At 36.6% G+C, this 12,364-nt stretch overlaps 1 protein-coding gene across 1 annotated transcript in view; it reads right to left on the bottom strand.

Moving 5' to 3' along the window:
• Positions 1-2,932: 2,932 nt before the first annotated feature.
• The window catches only part of LOC104500799 (cAMP-specific 3',5'-cyclic phosphodiesterase 4D), a 19,702-nt gene continuing 10,270 nt past the window's right edge, over positions 2,933-12,364 (bottom strand). The window contains exons 3-10 of the mRNA XM_010144516.1: positions 11,913-12,085; positions 10,820-10,918; positions 10,565-10,729; positions 8,752-8,851; positions 5,482-5,636; positions 4,847-4,969; positions 4,177-4,359; positions 2,933-3,585 (exon numbers count right to left, since the gene is read on the bottom strand). Of these exons, the coding sequence (XP_010142818.1) occupies positions 3,175-3,585; positions 4,177-4,359; positions 4,847-4,969; positions 5,482-5,636; positions 8,752-8,851; positions 10,565-10,729; positions 10,820-10,918; positions 11,913-12,085 (1,409 nt within the window). The 3' untranslated portion in view covers positions 2,933-3,174. The remainder of the gene's footprint in view (positions 3,586-4,176; positions 4,360-4,846; positions 4,970-5,481; positions 5,637-8,751; positions 8,852-10,564; positions 10,730-10,819; positions 10,919-11,912; positions 12,086-12,364) is intronic.

Here is a 12,364-nt window from a genome sequence, read left to right as displayed (position 1 = left end):
CTTCCACTATGGTCATCAATGAAAGCTCATTGCAGTATCACACATATTGGCTCATACGAGTAACCCCATCAGTTAGCAACTAAAAATACAGTAGAAATGCCCAGCCCTATCCCCATAGCTACTTTACTTTCAAATGCAGCAAAACACAAGAAAATATTGTTTGAAGTTAAGGCACAGCCCTGGGACCAAAGACCTGCAGCTTTTTTAACTGATATATCTTTATGTATTTTATACTTTTCTTGAATCTTCCATAAACAAGCTCTAAGGTGACATTGAATATATTACAGGAGAAAAAATGTACAAGGAATATGTATACACAATAATCATTCTCTCACCAAGAGTTTCCAAATACAGCAACACCACCCTGACAAGGATGATGTTATAATAAGAACTGATAATTTACAATTAACATTACATTATGTACATTACAATAAATACATGGTTGTAAACAGAGACAAACAAGACTGTATTATAGGTAAGGTCATTTGGTGAGAAAAATGCATGGCACAAATAAAATAAATAATGCAAAGAACTGTAAAGCATTCTGTAAAATCCATTTCATTCAAGTTTTTTAAACTTCTGAATGCTATTTGTTCTATCTATATTCTTTCATTATAGTTTTTTAATAACACAGAACAATTTAAGAATTCAAATACAGCATTATTGAGTACAGTAACTTGCAAGCTAAAGTGTACTGTTATAAGCAAGGTGAATTTTCTTTTTTCCCCCCACTCAATACCCACTCACTGCATTTTCTTATGGCAAAAATATTCAGAACACATAAAGCCACTTGTAGATTTTATTGTTTTAAAGCAATGTGTAATGCTAAAACACACTTTGGCAAAAGAGGAAAAAAAGATTGTACAGTGCGTTATATCCCCAGCTCTAAGAAATGATAAAATTTTATCTTATTTGATTGTCCACATATATGAATGTATCTCTCACAATATGGTATTATTCTTTTCATTTACTTTCAGTTAACACAGGTACAAAACTTTCCAGGTCCCTATTTGTTATTTTGGAATTTATATTGCTTTTCCATTACTAAGGTTCCAGGCACTCTTGGGGATTGAAAGATTTTTCGATGAATCAGGGTCAGAAAGAAATGATGAACAAAACAAAGAGAGTCAAAACCCGGAAAAATCCTCATGAGCTCTCTTCTTTCTCTTTCTTCCTTCAGCATCTTCTGCACTAAGGCCCTGGGAGGGCTAAAGGTAGAGAAAACTATGACCTGGATACTGAAGAATGAAAAATGCATTTAAAAGCTGAATTATTAGCCAATCATTTTAAACAGGTTTTTATTCTAGATCTCAGACACTTAAACCCCACCCTGTATTCATATCTGCATATTTACTACAAAGTGAATCCAAAGGGGAAGTAATGACTCTTGCTATCTTCTTTTGTTAAGAAATCATCTTGATGATAGTGTCATTTTACCAGAATTTTAGAGTGGGAGTCTGCTTTCTTCTCTAGGCAACTACTTCCCATCTTCTAAGCTCAAAGCTACAATTGTAACAAAGATTAAAGTCAAGGAAATAGAATTCCTTCTTCTTTCATGTCACCAAACATCAGTAGTGGAAAATGACAAATACAAAGTCCTACCTCCCTTCAACTTTCCAAGTTACAGAAGCTTTCAGTACCAATCAAACTGAAAAGCAGAATTCCGTTAGCAGAAGCTGCATAAAGGATGAAAAGATCTGAGATTGAAATAACATGGAGTAAACTACAACTTTCATGATACATTACTTATTTACTTAAAAACATAAGAAGAAAAGACTGACCTGGATCTTTTTACAACAAACACATTATTTTTATGTTGAACACATCTCATATTAGCAAATGGTTTAACTAGATAGCTGACAGATAAAAAGTTAAGAGAGTCAAAATTGGAAATATTACAAGGCTTTTGTTGCCAGAACAAATATTCCATACATTGTATTAGACCGTTCTGATTTAGTAGTCTTATAGCTTCCAGTCAAAAATGGTCTGGAAACCATGTTTCAGAGGGATGAATTTTATTAGTATAACAGAAGAGTTGCTCTTGTATTAAGACAAGAATTCATTAACTCTCTTATGGGCTCTAGACCTGAAAATCCTCATCTTAGTGCTCCCAGTTGGTTTCACTAGGACCACTTCTTGTAGTAAGAAAGAAATGGCAGGATCAAGTCAGTATGAGGGCAAAAGGACAATATAAATTTCTCTTGGTTTGGGAAAATTGTGATGAATAACGAACAAACAAAGAAATGAGTTTTGTGTAACATGAAGGATATTAACGAAACTCACTAATATATAAAATAATAGACTTTTACAGCTCAATATTACCATGAGATTCTAAGGTGCAAAAAAACCAAGAAGGAAAGGAAAAAAATAACTAGAAGTATTATCCAGTGTAGCACAGATTTGTACTGAAAAGTTGCAAGTACTTGCAAGTTACTCTTTGGAAAGAAAAAATAACCAGCAGTAGATGAAGTCTCAAAGTGGTTTTCTTTAAATATAATACCTTGGTACATTTAATAATAAAAGTAAGCTCTACAAAAGATCTCTCTTACGCACTATACAAAATTCAGAGGTTAATGCAACCCACCGGGTCACGCTTTTTTCAGTCACGTAACAGGAAGACTTGAAATTAGAAAATTACACAATTTCCAAAGCTCATCTTCCTATTGGTAACAGAATCCTGTTGTGTCCCATCATTTATGTGCATTTGTTTTCCAGTAGGAACCTCGGTTCATTTTCTGTCTGCTTCCTTTCACGATGAACATTATCCAATGCTTTGCTTGCAAAATACAATGAATTCAAAAACTATCAAAGCATACCAGCATTCGGTTGGTAGGTAGTACTCCTCTGAAAACACTTGCTTTAGCTAATCAAATCTGCCAAATGGAGAGCTTATTGAAATGTAGTTTATGGATTATATCCCCTTTCTGATGCCATGAAGGTGAAAATTCTGGTTACAATATTCCTGAGTGCCAAACTGAGTCATCAAGGTCAGTTTTGATCAACAAACGTCCTGGCAGATGACAGTGAGTTGTGACCATGGTTGTAGCATATGGCATACACTTCAAAAACCATTACCTATTAATAAAAAAAACAAACAAAAAAAACACCAAACAAAAAAGAGAGAGAGGAAAAGAAAGGGAGAGGGCAAGAGAGAAACAGACTGCATCTTCATTGTTATGTATCAGCAGAATGGTCTTCTACCACACACGGTTCTGCCTGGTTCACCTCCTCTTCTTCTTCTTCCCCTACTTGCTCATCAAGAGGAATTTCAGTGGATTCTGAATCCTGGGTGCAAAGAGTCTTGGAGTCACTGCAGCTGGTGTCTTCTTCTACTTGACTTCCACTGTCCTTTTCGGTGTCTGACTCACCATCTTCCTCCAGTGTTAGTTCAAACTGGAACTTTTCATTTTGGCCCTGCTTACTCTCTCCCTGGTCATCAGGTGCAGGAGAGGGACTTTGAGGGATTGTGCTCTGGTACCATTCTCGATTGTCCTCCAGTGTATCTAAGATATCCTGGGCATCTGGGTGAACAAGATCTGCCCATGTCTCCCAAAGAGGATGAACAATGTAGTCTATAAACCCCACCTGTTTCAAGTAATACAAAATTAGGATGAACTCTTATTCACAAAGAAATAAACAACTATGCCTATAAGTTATGCAAACTATGAGAAATATAATGCTAGTAAGAGATACTAGATGTACTATCCTTAAAGATGGCTGAAAGGAAACCACACTGTTTTAAGTAATAAACAGGGTCTTCTACATTTCAGAAGTCTGATTCAGGATATTGGATTAGGATGTGGAAAGAATTTGTTTTTGAAGGAACTGTTCAGTCCAAACAACTCTACTACATCTAGTGAGCCAAACAGCTGCTTTATATTTAGTTCTGCTTTTGAAGGAAACCCTAATGAGCAGCTGTATAGTATTCTCTTTTGACATATGTTACACTGCAGGACACAACAGTGATGGATCCCTTCAGCAAATAAACTGCCAAGCACTACGTTGTCAAAGTAAAAAAATCTCAGCTCTTCACTTACTACTCAGGAGCTGCATTAAATTAACTAGGGGGAGAAAAGGAAGCAGTGCATCAGAAACTAATCAAAACATGACTATGGACCACCTTTTTCTGTTCAAATGTTATACTATGTTATTTAACTGACTACTCAAATCAATTACCTGTGACTTTTCTACAGATGCATTGTGCTTATCACACATGGGACTTATTTCCATTCCCCTCTCCCTTTCCCGATCTCCCTGACGGAAAAATTCCTCCATTATTCTGTCTGTCCATTGGCGGTAGAGATGGAGTGGCTTGGTTGGATTGCTTAGATCTGCACAGTGCACCATATTCTGAAGAACCTAAAATAGATTAAACACCTGAGGTGTTATTGCACTGGAGAAAAACAGCTCCTTTTCCATTTGCACTTGGTGGCTGTGAAACAGAATCTTGAAAATACATGTAGTGCAAGACTTATTCTAAACAGCAAAAACTTCAGTGCTTGGGTTTTTCACATTTGCAGTAACAGCCATGAACAACTTTGTTTCTGCTGCTTCTGCCTGTGTAAGGGACAGAAAGTCTTTTAGAGAAAAAAAACCAGTCAGGTCCTTTGAATGTAAAGCCTCATTTAGTCCAGAAGTACTCTAGCACCTTGTTACTCTCTCAGAGAGTCAGTCAGTACCTAAGAGTATGTCACAGGTAGGAAACATAAGAGGGCATTAGAGGGAACTCTGTGAGTCATGGTGTGAGAATGGACAGCTGATCTAAACCATGCTGGAGATTGGGCAGGCCAAAGTCATTAAGGATGTAAGTTAATACAAGTGCCCATTTGCAGGTGAATTTTCTTACCTGAATCCTGTCTGAATAGTTATCAAGAAGCAAGACACCAGAACTGGTCACTTTTTTGGTTTCAACCATAGTTTTTAAATCAGCCAATAGATTCATATGCTTAGACATGTCTGTTGCAAGTACCTTGAAAGAAAGAAACAAATAAATTAATATTATATAAATTATTCTATCGATTTTAAAAAAAAAAATCCTTGACACATAAATAAACAGTTCGGGAGGGAGGGGGGAACCCATTACTCCTGTGTCTGAATACACTATAAAATGTCTGACTCCTGCATGTTACGTTTAAAATATTAAGTTTTCATTTTGGTTCCTCTAAGAATATGATAAAATGATGTTCAGAACAAGCTGATCTGCCTAAAGTCATCAATTCAGCAGCAAACTTCTAACTGTGATGGTGAAATGTCAGTAGAAAAATAGCTTGAAGCAGGATTGTATACCTTCTAAAAGGGTATAGATGGTTACTGAAACTGAAGAGAACCCACTGTACAAGCTTGGGCAAGACACTACAAAACTTCGAACTTTTTCTTCATTGGTTATGGGTCTAATGACATGTAACTTATCATAAAACGCTTCTGCACTTTATTATTCAATTCGCGAGCACTGCGGAAGGGGGACTCTCAAGCAGAACTCACAATGTCAATGACCATTTTCCTCAATGATTGCCTCTGTTTTTTGGTCAAATTTTGGAAAATGTCACAATTTTCTTCCTGCAGCAGCTTGAACCCCACAGCTAAGTGATGATTCTCCAGTACTGATGAGTCATTGTACATCAGGGCAAGTTCAGAATCTGCAATAACAGTCACAGGGCAGAATGTTACTAAAGCTTGTACTTGTACTAAATCCCTCATGATTTTTCAAATTATTTACCTTCACAACAAGATTTACATCTAGAACTTCTAGAAACAAGAGTTCTTGTAGTTCATACAATATCAAAAGTTACAAAATTAAAGACAACATCTTAGCAAATCAAGGCAAGTATGTTGAGGAAAGGCACACACACAAGGTCTGCTTAGACGTGCTGAACAGCCAGCCCCGGCAAATAAAAGCAGTTACGTCAGCGTTCTGCACACCTTTAGCTTCTACCCAGGCATACCACATGCTTTTGTTTTATGACACAGCTTGCAAACAAGTCTGACATAAAAATCAAATACTTTTTATGCACTCACACTTGTCACGTGTGATATTAGCTTCTACTTATTACAGCTGTTCTATCCTAAATCTACATGTGCGTCAGTCTATTCTACTCTTTGTCCTCTTTATCTTCTTTTACAGAAGCTTTGTTTTAAAATCCCTCTGGCTCAATGGGGTGTCTATAAAGGCTCTGCTCATCAGATTTCATTAGTCTCGTTATCCATTCTCCTGCTGTCTTCCTCTCTCCTGTCTTGAATACATCAATTCTTTGCACCCTCCACCTCTACTTTTCCTTATCCCGATAGCAGCAAAACCGTAACAGAAGGAAAAAGAAAGGGAGTTTGTCAAACGCTCTCACTTTCATCTTTCACAGAACAAAGCTTCTCTACTTGTTATTTTTATTACAAAGAAGACAGGCACTAATTTATTTTCCTTTCCAACAACTTTCTGATGAGCTCCAACTGCAAAACACTCAACACTGCCAAAATAATTTGGAAGGGCTGGAGCTACAGACAGAGCTAAAATGTGCTCAACTTTGTAATGGAGGAAGATACAGAAGAAAGTACCCCCTCAGCAATCTCTGAAACACATTTTAAGCTTCAAGACTATTTGTCTGGAAGGACAGAGTTACAGTGAGCAAAATAAGGATATCCTCTGATGCCAATACAATTCATATTTGTTTGTTCTTTAATAGCATTCAAGAGGGATCAGATTTTTAGACAAATAATAAACTTTAGATCCTTAAATAGGGTAATGTTATTCAGAAATACCATATGTGAGTAATTATAAAGAAAAAGTGAAAATACGGCAAATACGTACATACTTTGAGTAACCATAATTCCACTATGCTTTTTAAAAATGTATTCTTGTACTTCTTAGTGACTGTTAATACATATGGTGCACTAGAAAACACAACTAGCTGGAAGCAAATGACCTTTCAAAGGTTAGGAAAACTTAGGATTTAAGAGAACTAAATTGGATGGTCTTTATTTCTGTCTCTGTCCCTACAGTTGCTTCCTTGTACACAGAACAACTCAAAAGGGATAAAATACTTCGTCTCTTTCAGTTTGGCACAGCTGTCCAAGTTAGTGATGTTACCTGATTGCCACGGAAGCCTTCTCTATCAAAAACGTAATTGAGAAAAACAGGACATTTCTTCTAAGCCACTAAAATAAGCAGAATCACTCCTAACTTAGCTGAATTTCAACTGTCTGCCTAAAACTGGATGTTTTAATCATCACTATGGGTCCCTTCAACTAGCCAGTCACCCTGCTTAAACCTGAACAACTCAGTGGTTTTCCTGTAGCACCTCAGAGCCACCAATATATCCTGATACTCTACTTCTTATTAAACAAACAAAAAACCACGTTACTTACATATGCCCACTCTTTAGGTATTACACACTGTTTTGTACACAAACCTTGATTCACTGTCTTCCTTCACCATGCTGCTGTACTGTACTGGTTACCAATAAAGCACCAGAAATTTGCAGTCAATACCAATCCTTCTCCATGCTGATGAGTCATCAAACTGAATCTCATTACAGGGTGGCCCTCAGGCCATTAAGGCAAATAAAATCAGATGTGAGCTAAACTGGAGTGGAGGACTTATCTGAATGTACAACAACAATGAGTCAGAAGAGGAGCTCCCTTTTTCAAAAGCTGATTTGGGGTCATGCTATTTTAGCACCAGTGCAAGAGATTCACCCAAGTGCAGGAATGATAGTATCTATAAACGTGCAGCCAGATGGGTCAAATGCACAACCCTAGGTATGTTTCCACTTCTGTAGCTTTTTCCTCTTAACTGCTTGCTTCAACTTCTGTACTTCTGGGTCAGTTATCATAAAAAGAGAAGTTGTCAGATAGCAGAAGAAATAACATCATATGACAGATCTTGCACTGACCTACAACATGCTACCCACTTATAATAGTAACATACGCCTCTGAAATCAAAGCAGCTTACATTGGGGAAACAAGCCATTCAGTAAATGTGTTGTGATAAGCTTCAACGAAGCTAATAGTGTTTTTACTCTAGTAGAAGATTAAAGTGGGGGGAGAGGTTCATGCAACGCTGCAGAGAACAGCCTTGAGTAATGCAGAACAAACAGACTGGGTTTCAAATTTGGAGATGACATTAAAGTCTCATTTCATTAGGGCTTTTTTTACTCCATGAGAAAAAAAAAAAAGACATTAGTCATAGCCTGCAGGAACAGGATTAGAAAGTCCACGAGTCGTGAGTACGCAGAGATCAGAAACCAAACACAGCAGCCAGGGAGAGACAGAGATGGGCATGCCAATCTATTTACTACAGAGAAAATTGTTTTCTGAATTTTTAAAAAATTTATGGCTATCCTTTGTCATAGCGTATGATTACTGAATAAATATACTGTTTACATTATTTATATTACCATATACATAAACTGTTGTCTTCCTTTTTTTAAATTTTTATTTAATATTCCTTCATTTTTCTCCCACGACTTTGTTTATTTAACGTAAACCAAATAATCTTCAGGGGAGACCACATCCAATACACTGAAACAGTACCAGGTTTATAGTTAATATCTTAGTAATTCTTGTAGAGGGTACTACGTAAACTATTTCTAAAGTTACAAGAAATGCAAAATAATATCCAGTTTAACATACAAACACCTATCTATTTACTGAGAAAAGTTACAGACAGAAGCAAAGTAGGAATGAACTGTGTATTTTTCAGGTGCTATGTGCAGATCTTGCAGCAAATTTTTTAGAAAACCCACTGAACATCAAACTTACTTGTGTTGATAAGAAACTGGTTTGAAACTCCAGGATGATCTACATCATGTATTGCACTGGCAAAAATTGCTGCAAGAATCTCCAGATCAGTGAACACCGCCTAGAAAATCATGAAACAGAAATGAGAATCACTAATCAGTGAAAAACTGTTTTCCACCAAAAGGACTCTACTTAGAATCTAGATCTGAACATGCATGAAAATACATTTGAAATGTTATCATGGATCTCAAGAGATTTTACAGAGGCTATCACAATCTTCTGTACGATTGTCAACTATGTAGAATTTCATAAATATTTCAAGTTTGGCCAAGATAAAATGATCCTCACTTCACACTGACAGCATCTTCCGTAACAAGTTTTTCACCTTCAGTGTGTCAACAAATCCACTTTTATTAGAACATTAAGTACAAATTAGCCTTTTAAGTACATTTTTCTAACCTACAGCTCAATTGAAGTTAAAAATTTTAGCCTGACTCCTACATATTGTCTGAAATTGAAAGATGCACATCTCATAAATGATGCTAAAGAAAATGGCAATAGATGACAAGGCATATTACTTAACATTTACTGATTCTCATTCTGTATGAGATTGTTAGGAAGATAGGAGGACAGGACTGCAAGAGACCTGGCATGTCACTGAGCCCAGTCTCCGCTTGTCATAAGCGCCCACATCTTTCATAATTGACTGAGAACAGCTCAAAAGCACGTAGGTCAGCAGGGGCACTGGGCAGACATTGCTATTTTTCTGGCTAAAGCTCTTCTGAGAACAAGGCCATGAAGAACAGTTGATCTGGGATCAAAAGAAACCAAAAATGCTGCTGACAACCATTTCAGCTGTTTGGTGAAGCCAGTGGTGATTTAAGAACATAATCTGATCTTTCTTCTTGAGATAAAGAAAATCTTTCCCAAGAGAATTCCTGAGTCTTTGATGATCAAGATCTGCCAAGTGTCTTAAGGTCCACTTATACCCTATTTTTAAGAAGAAAGTAAAGTAGAAGCATTCAGTAACATGTGAAAGACTGGTCATTATGAAAGAGTCCCATCCTTGGGAATGATGGCAAATCCTTTCGAACTACTAAAATTTCAACTGCTCGCTTTATCTGCTATCTTCCAACAATTTACTGAGATGTAGCAATGTTTGCTATACTAAGACCCAAACTTTGCTTAAAAAAAAGGGAAAGTAATCTCCGTCTTTCGCGCACATCTTTTTACCTCAGGGATTTGAGCACTTTTGACAAAACAATTCCTCAGAAAAGAACATACGAAATGTTAATTTTTTTCCAAACACTTCTGAAATACTTGTAAAAAGAAAATTCAGTAAAAAATTAGTATATGTTTCTTTCTGCCTAAGAAACAAACACAGAAGTAGCCTTTCAGGACCAGAATAAATATGCACAAGGGAAAGCCCCCAAAAATCAAAACCCAAAAGGCCCTATTAATGGCATCCAATTTTATCACTGTCTTTATCTAAGCACCTCCACTAATTGCAGTTAGCGAGAATCCCACATGGGAAATAATGACAGCACAGGATGTAGTATTAATAATGGGATGATGGGAACAAGTTTTGCACTGTGGTACAATGAAAAAGGTTACGACAGAACAAACGACATGATATTTTCTGCACAATATTTACATGTAAATAAGATTTGATTATCACAAAAATATTTTAAAAAAAGCAGAATTCATGAAAGAAATGTTAAGACTTCTTTTTGAAATATTTCAAGAAACTAAGAAATTTAGTATTTCATTTAGAAGAATCTTAGTATGTCCCCTTCTGTCATTCCTGCCTCTTTCTCATGTCAGCGTAGTTTACCTCTAATGCTGGGGTTGACAGCAGGACATGGGTTGACTGAACAACATCTGCAGCATGTATGTTATTGTGATATGCCACATCTGCATGGTAATGGTCTTCTAGGGTCATCAAGTAAGTTATTAAAGTATCTACTGGAATCTTAAATGTTTTTAACAAGTCCCGCTCCTAGAAAAGGAAAAAAAGAAACAATTGACATTACAAAGCATATAAAAATCTCTAAGACAAGCAAAAAGCAGCATGGCTGCTGTTACTTGCCTGAAAAATGGTGTGCATGATGACTGTCAAAGGTCTGTTTCCAGATAACTCTGCTACTCTGAACACCTGAAGGCCCCATTTGTTCACATCTTCCAGTTCCTAAAGCAGAATCAAGCAATAAACACACTGAAACCTAACACACAAATTCTAGTGATTTTTTGACTGAAATAGCTACAGACAGACTCATGAAGATCCAAACCTTGCCACCGCAAAAGTTTTGTGTGAAACTCTGAAAGGGGGAAAGCTGCTGCTGCTACTAGTCTTACAGTATTTGAATTTGCAGCTATCAACTTTTCAGATTTTAATTCACTAAGCGGGAAAGTGTGCCTCTTAAGTGGATTGATCCAGAGGGAACAATGCTACAGTATCTTGAGTGAGCTGAACTGACACACTTTGCTATCTCACTGCCCAGTGACAGCAGAGTTAAGCGAGGAGGAAACCTCCAGAGATGCTGCAGTTCTGCTACTGTCTCTCTGGTTCTCAGAAGCACTCTTCAAATAAAGAGGGAGATTCCTGAAAACATAAGGATAAGCATATTTCAAAATGCAAAACTCTAAAATTAAACGAATAATCACTTTATGTCATCGCTTTAGATTATCACCAACTAGTTAGCTGGCGGTGCAAAAATCACAGGAAATGCCACTAAACACAAACACAAATTACATATATAAAACAATACAGCTAAAGACAGGACCTGAAAGTTTAGCTCTAATGGTATATATCAGTTGTGCATTTTCAAAAAACATAGGGCTGCTATATATTTTCATTCCCATGAAAGTATATGGTATATTTACTGTTTGTCCTTTGATTATTATTTAATAATAATAAGTAGCTTTATTAATGCATACGCGAATGCTAATTTACATTCCATCTCCAGATGAAGTCCTGTTCACGCAGAAATTAATCCTTATGGCCTAATTCTGATTTTACTGTTATTCTTCCACTTCCCAAATTTATACTATTTCAAGTGAGACCTGCCTTTGGTGCTACGGCTAGAAATCAATGGTTATAAGCAGAGGTTGGTATAATACTGACAAGTCCACCCTCTACTTTAATTCAATGGTTTAAATTCAAGGATTTATATATTCTCTACCTTGGCAAGAACTTCTTCTTGGTCTGTTTTAACTCCAAATCTGGGAATACTGGAATTAGTTAGGCTGGAGCTGTGCATCAGTTTTTTGACTCCACTGATCTGGGACATTGGCCTCTTCTTTTTCTCTTTCTCTTTCTGTGTTGGAGATGGGATTTCAACTTCATGTTGCTTGTCTTCAAAAGAATGAAGAAAAAGAGTAATTTTAAAAGGGATTACAAACACCACAAAATTCACTGCTGAGTTGCATCTTACGGATATTGTAATTCTTAACAAAACTTTTTCCATTTTTATGTTTGGAGATTTTGCAACAGATACTTAATATCAACGGCAGTAACAACGTGAAAAGATAAACACAGACTTACAGCTCAGTACAAGCAGATCTCCATTTCACAAATGGCCTCATTATTTCTGAACTGGCTTTGAATGTGACTTGTGACTGATTTCCACTTCTG

Source organism: Buceros rhinoceros, unplaced genomic scaffold (genome assembly GCF_000710305.1).
Source record: "Buceros rhinoceros silvestris isolate BGI_N320 unplaced genomic scaffold, ASM71030v1 scaffold10721, whole genome shotgun sequence".
In the NCBI taxonomy this organism is placed as follows: Eukaryota; Metazoa; Chordata; class Aves; order Bucerotiformes; family Bucerotidae; genus Buceros; species Buceros rhinoceros.
This window is presented reverse-complemented; position numbering and strand designations above follow the sequence as displayed.